The sequence below is a fragment of the Lampris incognitus genome, chromosome 9 (genome assembly GCF_029633865.1).
Source record: "Lampris incognitus isolate fLamInc1 chromosome 9, fLamInc1.hap2, whole genome shotgun sequence".
NCBI classification, from domain to species: domain Eukaryota; kingdom Metazoa; phylum Chordata; class Actinopteri; order Lampriformes; family Lampridae; genus Lampris; species Lampris incognitus.
The window spans coordinates 39258643-39276435 of NC_079219.1; the positions used below are offsets into that span (position 1 = coordinate 39258643).

The 17793-nt window shown below is 41.9% G+C and overlaps 1 protein-coding gene across 1 annotated transcript in view; it reads left to right on the forward strand.

The window, feature by feature from the left end:
• The window catches only part of ascc3 (activating signal cointegrator 1 complex subunit 3), a 252364-nt gene that overhangs the window by 35091 nt on the left and 199480 nt on the right, over positions 1-17793 (forward strand). Inside the window, exons 4-5 of the mRNA XM_056285681.1 lie at positions 12035-12609; positions 17380-17497. Of these exons, the coding sequence (XP_056141656.1) occupies positions 12035-12609; positions 17380-17497 (693 nt within the window). The remainder of the gene's footprint in view (positions 1-12034; positions 12610-17379; positions 17498-17793) is intronic.

Consider the following 17793-nt stretch of genomic DNA (forward strand, 5'->3'; position numbering starts at 1 on the left):
TTGGAATGACAGATGGGTTCAAGGTGGAGGTGGGATTACATAAAGGATCGGCTCTGAGCCCTTTCTTGTTTGCAATGGTGATGGATAGGTTGACGGACAAGATCAGGCAGGAGTCTCCATGGACGATGATGTTCGCGGATGACATTGTGATCTGTGGCGAGAGTAGGGGGCAGGTTGAGGAGAGCCTGGAGAGGTGGAGGTATGCACTGGAGAGAAGAGGAATGAAATTCAGTAGGAATAAGACCGAATACCTATGCATGAATGAGAGGGAGGACAGTGGAATGGTCAGGTTGCAAAGAGTGGCCGCTCTGATGGCCGAGCGGAATAAACCGCTGTTCTTGCAGTCCGCTCGTCATGTGGCTGGGAGGTTCATATCCCAATCTCGCCGTAACCGGTCACGGCCAGGGCGTCCACGGGGTAAGGCATTCATTAGGCCACCATTACCCGAGGGATAGTGGGTGTAGATTGGTGTAGTGTTCGTGGACTCGTCGTTCTCCGGCGACCTCCTCTGGCCCACCTGGGCGCCTGCAGCCAAGCAACCGAAAGCATTCTCCCTACGCCTCCTTCGCGGCCTGAGGGTAATGCAGTCCATGCGAGGCTTCAGCGTGGAAAATAGCGAGAGCAGCCGACACAAGTTTGAAGGAAGCTGGTGTTACGACTATCTCTTTCCTGTGGAAATGTGAGCCAGGGGAGTTATTCGACAAGAGTTTAAATACACTGCTCAAAAAAATAAAGGGAACACAGAAGCAATGCAATGTAGCTCCAAGTCAATCACACTTTTGAGATATCAACCTGTCCAGTTAGGAAGCAACACTGATTTGTGAATCAATTTCACCTGTTGGTAAATTGTCTAATTTCCACCAGGTGGAAATTAGACAATTTGCAAGACCACCCCTATAAAAGGAATGGATTTGCATGTGGTGGCCACAGACCATTTGCCTGACCTCATCTTTTCTGGCCGATCTTTGGTTAGTTTTTCATTTTGCTAGTGCCCTCACCACTAGAGGTGGCATGAGGCGGTATCTGCAACCTACAGAAGTTGCTCAGGTAGTGCAGCTCATCCAGGATGGCACATCAATGCGTGCTGTGGCAAGAAGATTTGATGTGTCTCCCAGCACAGTGTCCAGAGCATGGAGGAGGTACCAGGAGACAGGCCAGTACACCAGGAGACGTGGAGGGGGCCGCAGGAGGACAGCAACCCCGCAGCAGGACCGCTATCTGGTCCTTTGTGCAAGGAGGAACAGGAGGATCACTGCCGGAGCCCTACAAAACGACCTTCAACAGGCCACTAATGTGCAGGTTTCTGCTCAAACAGTGAGAAACAGAATGCATGAGGATGGTATGAGGGCCCGACGTCCACAATTGGGGCCTGTGCTCACAGCCCAACACCGTGCAGCCCGATTGACCTTTGCCAGAGAACATCTTGGTTGGCAGATTCGCCATTGGCGCCCTGTGCTCTTCACAGATGAGAGCAGGTTCACACTGAACACATGTGACAGACGTGAGAGAGTCTGGAGACGCTGTGGAGAACGTTCTGCTGCCTGCAATATCCTCCAGCATGACCGGTTTGGCGGTGGGTCAGTGATGGTCTGGGGAGGCATATCCTTGGAGGGCCGCACAGACCTCTACGTGCTAGCCAGAGGTACCATGACTGCCATTAGGTACCGGGATGAGATCCTCAGACCCATTATCAGACCATATGCTGGTGCAGTGGGCCCTGGGTTCCTGCTCATGCATGACAATGCTCGTCCTCATGTGGCCAGAGTGTGTCAGCAGTTCCTGTATGTCGAGGGCATTGATGCTATGGACTGGCCTGCATGTTCCCCAGACCTGAATCCAATCGAGCACCTCTGGGACATCATGTCTCGTACCATCCGCCAACGCGATGTCGCACCATAGACTGTCCAGGAGTTGACCGATGCCCTGATCCAGGTCTGGGAGGAGATCCCTCAGGAGACCATCCGTCGTCTCATCAGGAGCATGCCCAGACGTTGTAGGGAGTGCATACAGGCACGTGGAGGCCACACACACTACTGAGCCTCATTTTGAATCGTCTTGAGGAATTTCCACAGAAGTTGGATCAGCCTATGTTCTCATTTTCCACTTTGATTTTGAGTATGATTCTGAATCCAGACCTTAATGGGCTAATGATTTTGATTTCCATTGATCATTCTTAGGTTATTTTGCTCTAAACACATTCCTCTGTCTAATAAATAAAGATTTTCAGCTGAAATATTTAATTCATCGAGGTCTATATTGTGTTTTTAGGTGTTCCCTTTATTTTTTTGAGCAGTATACTTGGGGTCAACTCTACAAAGTAATGGGGTGTGCAAGAGAGAGGTGAAGAAGAAAGTGCAGACAGGATGGAGTGCGTGGAGAAGAGTGTCAGGAGTGATTTGCGACAGAAGGGTACCAGCAAGAGTTAAAGGGAAGGTTTACAAGATGGTTGTGAAACCAGCTATGCTATATGGTTTGGAGACAGCGGCACTGGCGAAAAGACAGGAGTCAGAGCTGGAGGTGGCAGAGTTGAAGATGCTAAGATTTTCACTGGGAGTGACGAAGAAGGACAGGATTAGGAATGATTATATTAGAGGGACCGTTCAAGTTGGGCGGTTTGGAGACAAAGCAAGGGAGGCAAGATTGAGATGGCTTGGACATATGTGGAGGAGAGATGCTGGGTATATTGGGAGAAGGATGCTGAATATGGAGCTGCCAGGGAAGAGGAAAAGAGGAAGGCCAAAGATGAGTTTTATGGATGTGGTAAGGGAAGACTTGCAGGTGGCTGGTGTGACAGAGGAAGATGCAGAAGACGGGAAGAAATGGATGATCCGTTGTGGCGACCCCTAACGGGAGCAGCCGAAAGTAGTAGTAGTAGATTGTAGGTTAAGGCAAAAAGATGAGTTTTAATTTTTGATTTAAAGGGCTGAATAGATTAGATTATCTGATGGCAGCAGGTAGGTTATTCCACAGGTTATCCCTTTTCCTATTGGGGCCCTGATAGGATAAGGCCCTGCCACCAGCTGACTTATTTTTAACTTTGGGTACACACAGGAGCCCTGTATTTTGAGAGTGGAGAGATCGAGATAGGATGTACAGTTCAAGGAGATCAGACAGTATGATGGGGCAAGCCCATTTAGGATTTTATAAGTCAGCAGAAGTATCTTGAAGTCTGATCTAACATGGATAGGAAGCCAATGAAGGGAGGCAGGAATTCGTGTAATATGGTCAAATGTTCTAGTTTTAGTGAGGATTCTAGCTGCAGCATTTTGAACCTTCTGAAGACTTTTTGTACTAGCCATGTGGCTGACCTGCATGCAGAACATTACCGTAATCAAGTCTTGATTAAACAAATGCATGTATTAGAGTCTCTGCATCAGCCATAGATGGGAAAGATTGAAATTTAGATGTTACATAAGTGAAAAAAGGCAGTCTTGGTGATTTCATTAATGTGCTTGTAAAAGGAAAGGCATATGTTGTTGTTGTTGATGACAGTATCAACAACATCATCAAATGTAACACCAATATTTTTGGCTGCCACACTTCGTGAAATCACAGAGTTGTTGATTGTTACTGTTACTTGGTCAAATTGGTGTCTTGTATAGCAGGGTCAACAACCAGCATCCCAGTCTTAGCTGAATTCAAAAGCAGGGAATTTAGTGACATCCAATTTTTCACAGCAGCCAAGCAGGCCTCTAAATTAGCCATTTGAGTATGATCATCAGCCCTTATAGGCACATACAGCTGAGTGTCCTCCACATAGCAATGGAAATGTATTTCATGACTGCGTATAATTTGGCCAAGAGGTGAAATAAGAAGAGAGAAAATAAGAGGGCCAAGAACCGAGCCCTGAGGTATGCCATATTTAACATAATAGAATTTCAATGTAATATTATTATAGCAGACACAATGTGTTGTTCCAGATAAGTATGACTTAAGCCAAGAGACAGCTAAGCCAGAGACATCAAAATTGCAATTTATTCTTTCTAATACAGTATACAGTTTTTAAAAAAAATATATTTTAACTGTGTTCTGTAAGATGTCCTTGAGTGTTCTGAAAGGTGCCCACAAATAAAATGTATTATTATTATTATTCATAATATTATAAAAATTTCCTTTAACTTCAGGAAATTTGTAGTATATAATAATAATAATAATTATTATTATTAATGATCAACGGTGTCAAAGGCTGACCTGAGGTCTAGTAGTAGAGGCACAAAGGTGGAATCAGAGTCCATAGCTAGTAGATCGTTCAGCACTCTGGTCAGAGCAGTTTCAGTGGAGTGACAGGCCCTAAAAGCAGATTGAAAAAGCTCATTTAGATATTTTTCTTCTATATGGGTTGAAAGTTGTTGATACACAACTCTCTCTGGTACTTAAGAAAAGAATGGAATATTAGAGACTGGTCGATAGTTATTAAGAGACCCTAGATCGAGATGCCGTGTCTGAGTTAGAGGTTTGACCACAGCTGTCTTAAAACTGCTGGGAACAGTGCCAGTAGTAGGTGATAAATTAACAATATCTAGCATTGTATGTTCCAGGAAAGGCCAGAGGTCTTTCAAAAGTTTTGCTGGTAAAGTATCAAGTAATTGGTTTAGAAGCTGACACGAGCTTAGTCAAAGTATCAAGAGAGTTAAGTCTCAAAAGCTGTAATAACAGGGACTATTAGTGACTCATTGTGTCGATGTGAATTTGGTAAGACAGGATCTTCATGAGTAACTGGAGTTGAGGAATCAACATTTTTTTTTGTTTTTGGATTTCCCCCACCCCTTTTCTCCCCAATTGTACATGGCCAATTAACCCACTCTTCCAAGCCATTCTGGTCGCTGCTCCACCCCCTCTGCCGATCCGGAGAGGACTGCAGACTACCACATGCCTCCTCCGATACATGTGGAGTCACCAGCCACTTCTTTTCCCCCCCGCCTTTTTCACCCCAATTATACCTGGCCAATCACCCCGTTCCCTGAGCCATCCCAGTCGTTGCTCCACCCCCTCTGCCAATCCGGGGAGGGCTGCAGACTACCACATGCCTCCTTCATTACATGTGGAGTTGCCAGCTGCTTCTTTTCACCTGACAGTGAGGAATTTCACCAGGGGGATGTAGCGCGTGGGAGGATCATGCTATTCCCCCCAGACATTTAATTTCAGAAACTTTTTTCAATTTCTGCGTCATTTATTATGAGTTTCTTGTCTGAATTCTAATTATAATAACTATAATTATAATAATCATAAATGTTGTTTTGTTTAAATTAAGTGTTAGTTTATTTGCATCAAACCAACTCTTCATCCTGCTCAATTCCTTTTCCACTGTATCCAACAGTTGTTCCAAGTTTTCTCCACAGCAGTGTAAGTTTGTATAATCGGTGAATAGAATGGTTTCCAGGTTTTTTGATACTTCATTTATATATGGTTTATGTACAATATGAACAGCAATGGTCCCAACACTGAGCCCTGGGGCACCCCACACCTAACCTTCACTAATTGTGATTTGAAGTTTTGTATTTCAACTTATTGGTACCTATTCTGTAGGTAACTGGATAACCAGGATAGTGCTATCCCTCTGATACCACACATTTTTAATTTTTTCATTAATAACTCATGATCTACAGTGTGAAATGTTTATTTTTAAGTTCAGAAATACCACATATTCTTTGTTTTCTATTGTCTTTGTGATTTCTTCTACAAATTCTATTAGTGCAAATGAAGCTGTCCTGTTAGCTCTAAAACCATATTGTTGTTCAAACACTTGTGTTGATAAAATCACCTAGTCTTGTATAATAAAAAAAAATTCCGGTATTTTAGAGAACCGTGGAAGCAGGGAAACAGATCTGTAGTTTGAGAGTACATGTTTGTCTCCAGCTTTAGATATTGGTATGACTTTATGACACCGGTTTGTAGAGACTGGTTACAGATGTGTCAGGGGTTTTGCTATAAATTCGATAATATTTTTAACCTTAAACATGTGAATACCATTCCAGTCTGTGTACTTCTTGCTCTTTAGGGTTTTTTTTAGTGCCAATAATTTTTTCGTCAGTCCCTCTTATAAATATTGTTTCTTTAACACATATATCTTTACTTTCTACACCATCACGACTATCAGTCGTGATGGGGTAGGTACTTACGATACACAGCAGCCAATAGAGGGGTAGAAAACATTACAACCAATGGAACTGGGGTTTGTTTTGAAAAGCATTTTGGGGCCAGGGCACTGTTGAAATGGCGTACATTAAAAATATAACAAGGTAACTTATATGAATTATATATTGGGGTGGTGTTGGGGTACAGTTGGAAGGAACGGCAGTTAAAATATTAAGAAATATTAAAAAAAACAATAAACGTCATATGTGTATCATCTGGGGGGGAGACGTTTTACTTATAGTTATAAAGGAGTTTTTTTCTTCTTCGAGGTAACACTTTAGTATGGGGAACATAAAAAAACTTAATTACTAGTGAATTAGTAATGATCAAGAGGTCACTTTAGTATGGGGAACATATTCTAAGTAACAAAAACTTAATTTACAGTAATTTAACACTATTAACATTTGTAGTTTTGTGTTTTGTTATGTAAGAACAGACCATATTCATTAAGTGTTAGTAAGGGAGAATAACTCTTCTTGTGGTACTACCACCTTATAAAGTCCATACTACGCAAAGCATATTGAGATGGTACTACTAATAAGCAATAATTCTGAGGTTATAGAGGGAAAACTCATAGTTAATGGCTTACTGGTTGTATAATAAGGCCATGCAGAATAAGGCATTAATGAGTACGTAATAATGACCAATTAAGAGCCAATATGTTGCTAATTTGCATGCTAATAAGCACCTAATTAATGGTGACTACGTTCCCCATGCTAAAGTGTTACCATATTTTTCTACCAAGCACAGGTTACATCTTTTACCTCTAACTGAGTATGCACTACTCTTTGCAAGGATTTTCCATGAGACAGAATAACTGATACTCTTGTCTACCAGTGACCAACTGTGGTGGCTTAAGGCCGTTGCATTTTTTGCATGTTCATTTCTGAAGCTACTCATATGGGCATTAAACCTAATTTTAAAAGGGCCCTCTGTTAATCCCACATAAGTGTGCACATTTTAGTTATCTTCTCTTGTCACCGATGCCTGGTAGATGACTCCCTCTATCTGGCATTTTCCTTCAAGAGGACACGATGCCTTAACAAGGCATTTGCAGTTGGAGGTGTTTGGTTGTGGTGAGGGGTCTGTGCCTTGGCCATGATGCTTGTGTTGTGGGATGAAATAACCTGCTGAACATTTGGCGTACTCATTTTGACCGTGTTTGTTGAGTACTTTTTGATTGGTTGCTGTCCAACCGAAATTAGGGGTGTGACGCTGGGCAACGTAAATTGCATGATTCTTTCTTTAACCACATTAGCAGCCGATGCGTGCGAGACACACAAAACAGGCCTGTACTGCAATGCGTTAAAACTTTTTTTCTTGTATCCGTGTTGATATTCCACTCCTCATTAGTTGAGCACTTACAACACCATTGACGGTTTCGGGTAAAAACACTATATATATGTGTGTGTGTGTGTATGTTTGTGTGTGTTTTATGTGTTTTTTGTTTTATACGTGTCTTCGGCCTCTGCTGTTCTTTCTTAAATAGTTCTTTATGCATTAGATTTTTTTTTCTCGCTTGGATGATGTGATTAATATTCCCTTAGCCACAGTTTCTCAGCATATTTTTGTTCCACTACTTTATTAGAGGGCCATTTTTTTCATAGAAAGCAGTTGTTATGGACAGAAATGTGTCATAGGCTACATAGGCATAGGTCTACATAGACAATATTCCAGTCTTGTTTCATTAAGTCTTGTTTAAAGGAGTTGGTAGCGTCTTTTGATTTGTATCTAATTATTTTGACTGTGTTAGTGTCATTCTTGGTCCTATGGCTATGATTGCAAAGACTGGCAGATGATCCCTTATTTTTTATAATAGTCCACTTCTTACTTCCTTATCGATAAGATTAGTAAATATATTATCAATTAGTGAAGCACTATGTGTTATGGGGGCACAGTAGTTAGCACAATTGTCTCACAGCAAGAAGGTCCTGGGTTCAAACCCCGGGGTTGTCCAACCTTGGGGGTCATCCTGGGTCCTCTTCTGCATGGAGTTTGCATGTTCTCCCTATGTCTCCGTGGGTTTCCTCCGGGTGCTCCGGTTTCCTTCCACAGTCCAAATACATGTAGGTCAGGTGAATCGGCCATACTAAATTGTCCCTAGGTGTGAATGTGTCAGCCCTGTGATGGCCTGGCGGCCTGTACAGGGTGTCTCCCCGCCTGCTGCCCAATGACTGCTGGGATAGGCTCCAGCATCCCCGCAACCCTGAGAGCAGGATAAGCAGTTTGGATAATGGATGGATGGATGAATTTTCACTTACATGAATTTCCACTTCCATTTACATTTATAATTTTCATCGATGTATAGTGCAACTGTCCCAACTTTTGTTTGTGTCATGTTAATGCAAAACATTTTGTGTCTCTCAGTCTCAGCCATGTGTGTCTGTTCTTCGCCAAGCCAAGTCTCAGATATTGCAATTACTGTGAATTTCTTGTCCACTTTTCTTAAGCAGTGATTGATCTTTGAAAGGTTCGAACTAAGGCTTCTGCTGTTGAAGTGAATTATTTATACTGCGCCATCCATTTTTACATTTATTTTGAACTGGTCTTCTGTGTAGTATTCACAATGTGTGTGTGTTCTTGTAGAAATTGTTCTCAGGGTCTATATAATTTCAATGTCTGTTGATTTATATTCAGTATATTTGAAAGTTTTCAAGTCCAGTTTTTCATATTCTGTGGATGAGTGATTTCTGTCCCAACTTGACATGGGTTTGTTTAGTGAGTTCAGTTGCCTTGTTATGTTGATCTTCATGTTTTCGTACTGTGTGAGCTTGTTGTGATTGCTCGCCAAGCTTTCATACATCAAATTTGTGCAGTTAATCTATGTTCTGTATGATAAGCTGCCTCTGGTGTTGACCCATTCAGCTCAATGAATATTTTGCAGCCTGCTGTCCATGTCACCTGGATCTTACTCTGTCTCTATAGTATTCGTGCTCTCCTTGCAATGTCCACATTTATCTTGGTGAGGTGCTCTGCAAACAAGGGAGATCTTTTCCTTATACACCTTTTTCTCAGACAAAGAAACATCTACTGGTTGGCCAATTTCAGCCAACTACAGAATATACATTTTCTATCCCTACTACTGGTGGCACGGTGGTGTGGTGGTTAGCGCAGTTGCCTCTCAGCAAGAAGGTCCTGGGTTCGAGTGCCGGGGTAGTCCAACCTTGGGGGTTGTCCCGGGTCGTCCTCTGTGTGGATTTTACATGTTCTCCCCATGTTTGCGTGGGTTTCCTTCGGGTGCTCCAGTTTCCTCCCACAGTCCAAAGACATATAGGTCAGATGAATCGGCCGTACCAAATTGTCCCTAGGTGTCAGCCCTGTGATGGCCTGGCAGCCTGTCCAGGGTGTCTCCCCGCCTGTCACCCAATGACTGCTGGGATAGGCTTCAGCATCCCTGTGACCCTGAGAGCAGGATAAGCGGTTCAGATAATGGATGGATATTGAGATTGATCTCTATCCATATTCATTCCACTATTTTTGAGCCAGTGAGCCAGGGGAGGTAAAAACTTAGATTTGATGCTCGGCCCTTTTGAAGTGGGCGTGGATCAGTGGTGAGCAATTTTATCTAGAAAGGGCCAGTGTGGGTGAAGGTTTTTGTTCCAACCAAACAGTTACACACCTGATCCCACTAATCAACCAGTAGTGTCTTTGTTGAGGAACTTGATTAGGAGACACAGGTGTGTAATTGCTTGGTTGGAGCAAAAACCTTCACCCACACTGGCCCTTTCTGGATAAGATTGCCCACCCCTGGCGTAGATGGTAGCCTTCCTAAGGTTAAACAAAGAGATGAGGCAAATATATACATAGTTAAGATTTTGCAGGTAGGTCAGTGCGGTTCCTAGTGATCGGTTGGAATGAAAACCTGCAGCCTCTTGGCCCTCTATGACACACGGTGTGACACCCCTGGCCTTGACGATATGGATTCCAATTTATGATTATCCATATTTTGAAAAAGGGCAGCCCTTGGAAATAGGTGTTGTTAGCCAAACTATGAGGTTGAATTTGGCAATTGGCACTGTATTGTCAATTGTCTGTTCTGGATTATATTTTAGGGGAAGTCTCCATTTAACTGATTTGGATTCTTTGAAAACATTGCGGTCATTTCATTGGTAGTGCATGAGGGAAAATGGTGATTTATTACAGGAGGAATACCCAGCCATTAGATTACAAAGACATTTTACCCCCAGAGATGATAACCTCCTCTCTTAGTGGGACTTTGCTACCAAAAACATTTTTTCCCCCCTTTCCGATCCCTCTAGTTGGTGATTTAACTGTGCTTGCATACAGTCTTGCGTGATCGGGGGTTGTTCAATATGCAACACCTCATTTACATATCAATTTTAATTGGCTGTCAGGGGGGCCACCATTGACAATAACAGCATGGTTAAGTGTCTCTGCAGCAGTAACAACCGCTACAGTATTTATGAATAAACTCAGATTACCACATTGCGGGTTTTGCAATGTGCAATAATTTTACCACTGAGCTTTATAAATGCATTTTATAAGGTACTATAGGCTTATAATGTGCTTCAAATTGGTGCGAAAATAAAATTGTTGAGAAGTCATCCCTAGTTGTATGCATGGATGAACCTATCCCACTACTCTTAATCCTATTCTTATTGCATCTGTGGTAAGAACTGGAGGAGTGGAGAAGATAGAAAGACTATGCAGAGTTTCTGCTCCCTGTTTAAGACTAACTGCATGTCTGATAGATAGCAGAGTCGGCCTGTCCATTATTCAGATGGACATCTCTATGGGTGCTGGTTTAAGAGCCCAGGGAAGGGTGCTCAGGGTAATTCTAATCCTTAGCAAAATGCTCGTGTATGAATCTGGATTTCATATTGATACTCTTGAATGTTCAAGGATACAGGACTTAATGTGTTTGTAAAATAATGAGCTACTATTCTGAAATGTTAGCAAATTAAAGTATTGACGCTGTCAAGAGAAGTAAATAGGTCAAAAATATTATGCTACAGTCTAACCCTCCTCAACCTCAGATATAGGCCACACACCTTTCATGAGTAATTTATTGTAGCAATTTAATGAAAGCCAATTTTTTTTATAAATGTATTTATTAATTTAACAGGTACAGTGAATTATAATTAACACTAAGGACCTTTTTTGTTTTTTTTACATTTGATCCCCCCCCCCACTCTGGTCCCACATAAATAATAGATAAATAAATACATAAATAATGTTTGTTTTTTCTGTTTATCACTTTCAGTCTTAAATAACTGAGATTGTTATCATGATACTCTCTACCACTCTCTGTTTTCAGCTTGTGCTTTAGATTAACTAGATTCAAATAAAGAGAAGCTTTTAAGAGGCTTTTAACACACTTCACAGAGGATGAAAGCAGACAAACTGGTTTACTATGTGCAAGCAAGACTCAGACGCTTTCTGACCATTTTGATTAGTTTAAATCCTTTTCAGCTTCTGGCTTTTCTCTGCCTCGACAACCTCCTTTTTGGAAAATATTTCTCTCTATTGTTGACCTTGTTTTTTTGCAATTGAGCAATTACTCTGTGTTCCTTTATATTAAGCCCAGCTCAAGCTAAGCATGGATTTTTTGGAATAATAATACAATGACGTGCAAAGACATCCATGATGAGCACTGACTGTAGCCTGTAACTGATAATGCTACTCTTGAGTAATAGCTCAACGCTTGTATGATAGCAATACAAAATGACATTGGTGAATATCATTTATGGTAGAAATAATGGTTATGGTTATTATGGCAGCAATAAAAAAATCATCATCATTAAACTGACCAACACAACCTTGACTCTAATGTCATTCAATGTTTCAGGGTAATGACATTTAGAATTTCATTTTAATTGACATGGAGAATGGTCATGACAATAATAGCTAAATATCTTGTTTTTGTATTCTCTGACAGTGGGGGCTGAACATGGTCAGGAGGCCATTGAAAGTGCTGCTGTCTTTCTTTTTGAGACATTCCACAATAAAGACTATGTGGGTACTGAAGAGACAAGAGCTATCAAGCACATGTTTGGCGCCTTCCCAGCTTCATCTGCTGAAGCCTCCTGTGCTGCTGTGGCACGGGTCATGGATTTGCTTGGAGAGTCCCTGGTGGAAAACTTTTTCCGGGAACATAGTGGCCCCAACCCCCAATGTGGCCCCACCTTTGGAAACAACATCACCTTCTCCTATGACAGCTATACCCTTGACCCACTTGAAACCCTGTCCTGGGATGGGGGTTTTGAGGAGAAAGTTGAACTTGGCTTTAACAGCATCTTCAGTGATCACCTGGCAGGGAGTGTTGGGGTCCAGACTTATGGGTCTGGGTCTGAGGTTTCTGCTCCCGATTCTGTGGATGGAGCCATCCTAAGGGCAGAGGTGGAAAAGTACCTGAGTGCGGGGAACATGATTTCATCTAGTCTAGAGGAGCTATGTACCTCGCTGTTTGAGATGTTGACCTCCCACAAGAGTGACGACGAGCTGCAAAATGAGGTATGTGTGGAATCTAAGCTCTGAAAACTGGGTTTAATCTCATCTAAAATACCATGGTCTTCAAAGTACAACAATTTGGTAAAATTTACTAGTCTTTAGTGAAACTAAGCTTTATCTTTGGCCATAACAGAGTGACCAAAACTCTTGTTGAGTCTGATTTTTTGATTATTTTACCCAAGAAAATCAACACAAAGATTTGACTTTTCTGTAATTACTAAAAGGCAGCAAATGTTTCTGATGATGGCTAATTCATGTCAGAATGGCACAGCTGTTGTTTCTTTTAAATTCTCTTAAACATTCTGTACTCACTGCCCTCACCAAAACTGGTCTGTCTTGGTAGCTAATTAAGTTCTTTGTGACTGATGTGATGAAAGTAACTCGGCCACGTAATATTATCAAACTAGTATTAACTAACTACATCCACAGGGTTGGTGATTGTGTCAGGAAGGGCATCCGACATAAAATTTTGCCAAATTAGTATGCAGATTGACAAGACCATACTGGATCAGTCAAGACTCTATACTGGATCAGTCGAGGCCCAGGTTAACAATGATCACCATTGTTGCTGTGCCCTCACAAGGTACCGATGGAAACTGTAAAATCTGCTGTGGTGACCCCTGAGAAACAGGGAACAAGCCGAAAGAAGAAGTATTACCTAACTAGAGTTTAATTTGGAGTAAACAGGCATCCTAGATAGAATCGAAGTATTTTAGTTTGGTGCAGTTTGAACAACTGCCCATACAAACGAAGGAAACATAAACACAAAGGAGGATATGTCAATGGCATTTAATCATCTTTCTCGGCTGGTCTTGACTTAAAGCTGAAAAAATAATAAAAAGTTGTGATTCTCTGCACGGCACGGTGGCACAGTGGTTAGTGTGGTCGCCTCACAGCAAGAAGGTCCTGGGTTCGAGCCCTGAGGTTGTCCAACCTTGGGGGTTGTCCTCTGTGTGGAGTTTGCATGTTCTCCCCATGTCTGCGTGGGTTACCTCCAGGTGCTCTGTTTTCCTTCCACAGTCAAAAGACATGTAGGTCAGGTGAATTGTCCGTAAATGTCCTTGGGTGTGAATATAGTATGTGCTTGTGTCGGCCCTGTGATGGACTGGCGGCCTGTCCAGGGTGTCTCCCCACCTGCCACCCAATGACTGCTGGGATAGGCTCTAGCATCCTGGCCCCATCATCCAGAGTAAGGACAAGCAGTTTGGAGAATGAGTGAATGAATGTGATTATCTGCAAAGTTGATTTGGATATCAGAATTTTTTAAAACCACAAATATCAGGACTATATCAGGGTGTATACATTTTGTGTTAATCAACTTCTGATTCAGGATTTACATGTATTCAACTTCAAACTAGTGTGCTATTGCAGAGATTTGGCTTGCCATCAGTTAATATCATTTGGTGTGGTTGTGGGTTTAATATGTTTTTCAACAGATTTACTTCTTTTGTCATCTAGGAGAGATATTTGAATTGAAAACAAATTAGCAAATTTAAACTTCTCAGCAAATCAAAATTTAGTCTAAAAAAAGGATGCAAGGAGCTACTGTATGTTCATTTTGGTCCTGCAAAGCTAATATAAAATTGATTTTAAAAAAGGAACTCAATTTGGTATTTCAGTACCCTGAAGTTTTACCTGTTGGACAGGTAAGCTTAAGAAGTAAGAATTTCTCTTGATCCTAAAACCGTGACCTTCATCAACTTTTGCATCATGGATTTTATCCAGAGATGTGGCTCTATCTTCGACATGCCTCTCAAACTGAGTCAACCTTGGCCTTTAGACCACAGTTTGAATTGCTGCAGAGCTTTGACCTTAACTTCTCTGAATATGAGGATCTTTGTCTTGAGTCAGGATTATTAAGAGTCTTTAATGTTATAAACACAAAGGGATTGGCTTTAAACTAGCCGGTTTCTCAAGATTTTAAAGATTTGGCGAAAATAAGTCTTGGCGGGAGGGAGAGAGTAATATGGGGTTTTAAGACTGGCTGGAGAAGTGAAAGTGATTGATGAGTTGCCAGGCGTAATGCCCAACCCATTAATGCAGGTGCTTAATTCTGCGACCTCCTTTCTCTATCTTCAGGGGCTCAGATAATTAATATTATTAACAGTGTGATTTTCTTTCTGCTCTGCTTTTCCCATCAATGTGTGTGTGTGTGTGTGTGTGTGTGTGTTTGTCTTTCTTCTCCTGTTTGTATTTGTGCTGGTTTTGTGTATGTATGTGTTTGAGAGAGAATTCAGTCTATGTAATAGTCCATAAAGGTCACGATAAGGGTGCCCTCTGTAGGCCACAGTGTTGTGGCTTGCCTTGGTGAAACCTTGTTGAAATATGCCTGTTGAAAACAGATTTGTTGCATTCATTACATTCACTTATGAATGAGAACATTTCTACTTCGTTCTGTCCTTCTGCATGTCTCCCTCTGACACCCCCCCAGTCATAACTTGAGTTCTTTACATCATTTATCTCTCACCCTCCCTCTCACGCTTTTTCTCCCCTTGTTATTATTTTTTTTGTTCATTCTTCCTGTCTTCTTTCTCTGCCCTCACATTTCTACCTCTCCACAGCAGAAGCAGCATCATGCTACCTGTGCGAGCTGCAATGTCCTGATGTTGCTCACGTAGCTGACATTTGGAAGCCAACTCTCCCACTGACATCTTTAGATGTAGAATGCCCTTTGTGTGTGCATGCTTGTACGTGCATGAGTGTGTGTCCGTCCGTGTGTGTATGATTGTGTGCACATACACTCTCCATGCCTCTCTTACTCTCTCTCTCTGACTCGAAAGTCTACAGCAAAGTTTAAAGGCTTTGCACTCAGTGCCATTAAACCTGACAGAGAGGAGAAGCTGCTTCTTATTATTTCTCATTTGTTGCCCCAGAATGATGACATTTTACGCTTGGAGTAGGGAAGCGAACGCAAAGAAAAGTCGTTTGGTTATATGGCTGATTTGAAAGGTAATTTGACATCATATTGTGACAGCGTGGCCGCACTTAAAAGATAGAGGGAGGTAGACAAGCAAAGAGATGGATCATTTCAAAGTGGCGCACTGAAAATATAGAGTAGTCTGAGGAGAGGAGGAGGTATGCTGAAGTGTTCTCCTTTCCCTGCTGAACATGTTTAAATAGGCTTGAACATGGATGACCACTGGAACTTCAGACTTAACGCTAGAACGACCAAGCCGGTCATTTTGTCCCTTTTGGATTTTCAAAGTTTAATAAGTTTGTGGGGGGAAAAAAGGATACAGACCTGCCGCTCACTGCATTAAAATTAGTTTTAGATCAATTGCACAAAAAAAAAGTTATGCTAAAATCTACCTAAAATGACCATGAATGGTCAAAATGACTGTGTAATTTGCTCATGATCATGTGCGTCATGTCACTATTTATGACGTGTGTTGTTCATGTCATTTCCTTCGTGAAATTCATTGCTCTGTCCTAGAAACACACTAGCATTCTCCAGTGCAGAGTAATAGTCTAAACTTGATTTTTGATTATTGCGAACATTTCTGGTTACAGACGCACCATGACTACCACCGAGGCATTGCAGTATTTACAGGTGTTGGACAGTGGCCATTTTAAGTTGTTTGAAAAATAGTATTAACGTTGTTAAAATGTTAATTTTGGTGTCAGTCGTTTCTTAACAGACATACTAACATATTTAATGCATTAATATCTCAATTGGGTATTTATCTTGACAGAATATAGAGTTTGAAAACCGTGGGCAGTCATTTTGACCGCCCATGGTCATTTTATGTAGGAGTGAAATCCTGGTCGTTGTAGTGTTAAACAGTGCTGTATATTCTTACTCTAAGCACATTCAGAGTTAGGAGCCTGAGCGTCTTGGATGTGGAGTTGTGTTCGTAGTTCATGTACTGAGCCAGGCTTAGAGCCAGGCTTGCTTGCAAGGTGGTTAAGTGTGTCCAATTCATCTGAAGGAAAGAGCGTTTCTCACTCCCAGGGGGGTGCTCACCTTACCCTCACCTATTCAATCAACTCTCAAGGACAAAATTCATGAGAGTCCATAAAATAGTTTCTCTTTGGGCCACTGAAACGCAAGGCACACATAACATGAACACATAGGCACACCCAGAAATGCTAAAATGGAAAGAAAAAAAAACAACAACCTTGCATTACACAAAGACCAATAGAAGTTTAGAACAGATATAAAAGAGACCACTGAGACAAACAAAACTCACCCCAACAAAGGGGGATGCTGACCTCACATCAAAGTGTGTCCGCTGTTTTAGTCCCCTGCTGATTGTTGCTTCCCAGGAGAGGGTACACTGAAAGAGGAAACTATACCTCAGTTTGTAGATGGACAATATTCTATTCTGGTTTCAAATTATTCTTGTTGACTTTTTCCCTCTAACTAAAATATGAAAATTAAATATTAGTTCCTGCTTTGTAGGAAGATGTGCTGTACACTATGACATCATCACATCACAGCCTCCACCGTAGTTTGCTTGTTATTTTCTGGTTCTGTCGTGTTGTTTCCAGCTCTGTATGATACCCAGGATTTTTTGTTTATTTGTTTTTCTGTCAGCAGCAAAGAGCCAGGTGGCAATGTTTTGGAGACTAGGCGGCAAGCTTATTCTGTAGCAGGCGGATGGTAATTACCAGGTGCTCATTTTTGGCACTGGAGGCGTGTTGCAGGTTGGGGGGAGGTGTGAGGGGGAATGCATATTATGTGTGCACATGTGCGCGTTAACTCTTATGTGGTATTATTTTCCTCAAGGCTGCTGATTTTACGCCCTGTCCTCTCTCCCTACTCTCCTCCAGCTGTTTGAGCTGCTGGGCCCAGAGGGATTCGAGATGATCTCAACCCTTCTCCAGCGAAGGGCAGCCATCGTTGACTCACTTCTCTCCATGCCACCTGACAGACTCAGCTACCCACCAGGTGAGACAGCCTTGTGGCATTCAAGTCATCTCCATGGCAGCACAGCCCTTGCATATTCAGGGTTCCTGGTCTTTAATGTGATCTAAATGTGTCTTTTGGTCTTAAATAGGATTTTGATAGGTCTTAAAAATATTACTTCTCTGACAGGTTAAATGTGTTGGGGGAAATGTCAGGGCTGCAATGTAAGCACTACAGTAATCGTTAGTTCCACTCCAATAATCCGTATTGAAAGAAAACAACATGGAACCAATAGTCATTACTTTGCAGCTCCCCGGTCAATTCATTGGAGAACACTG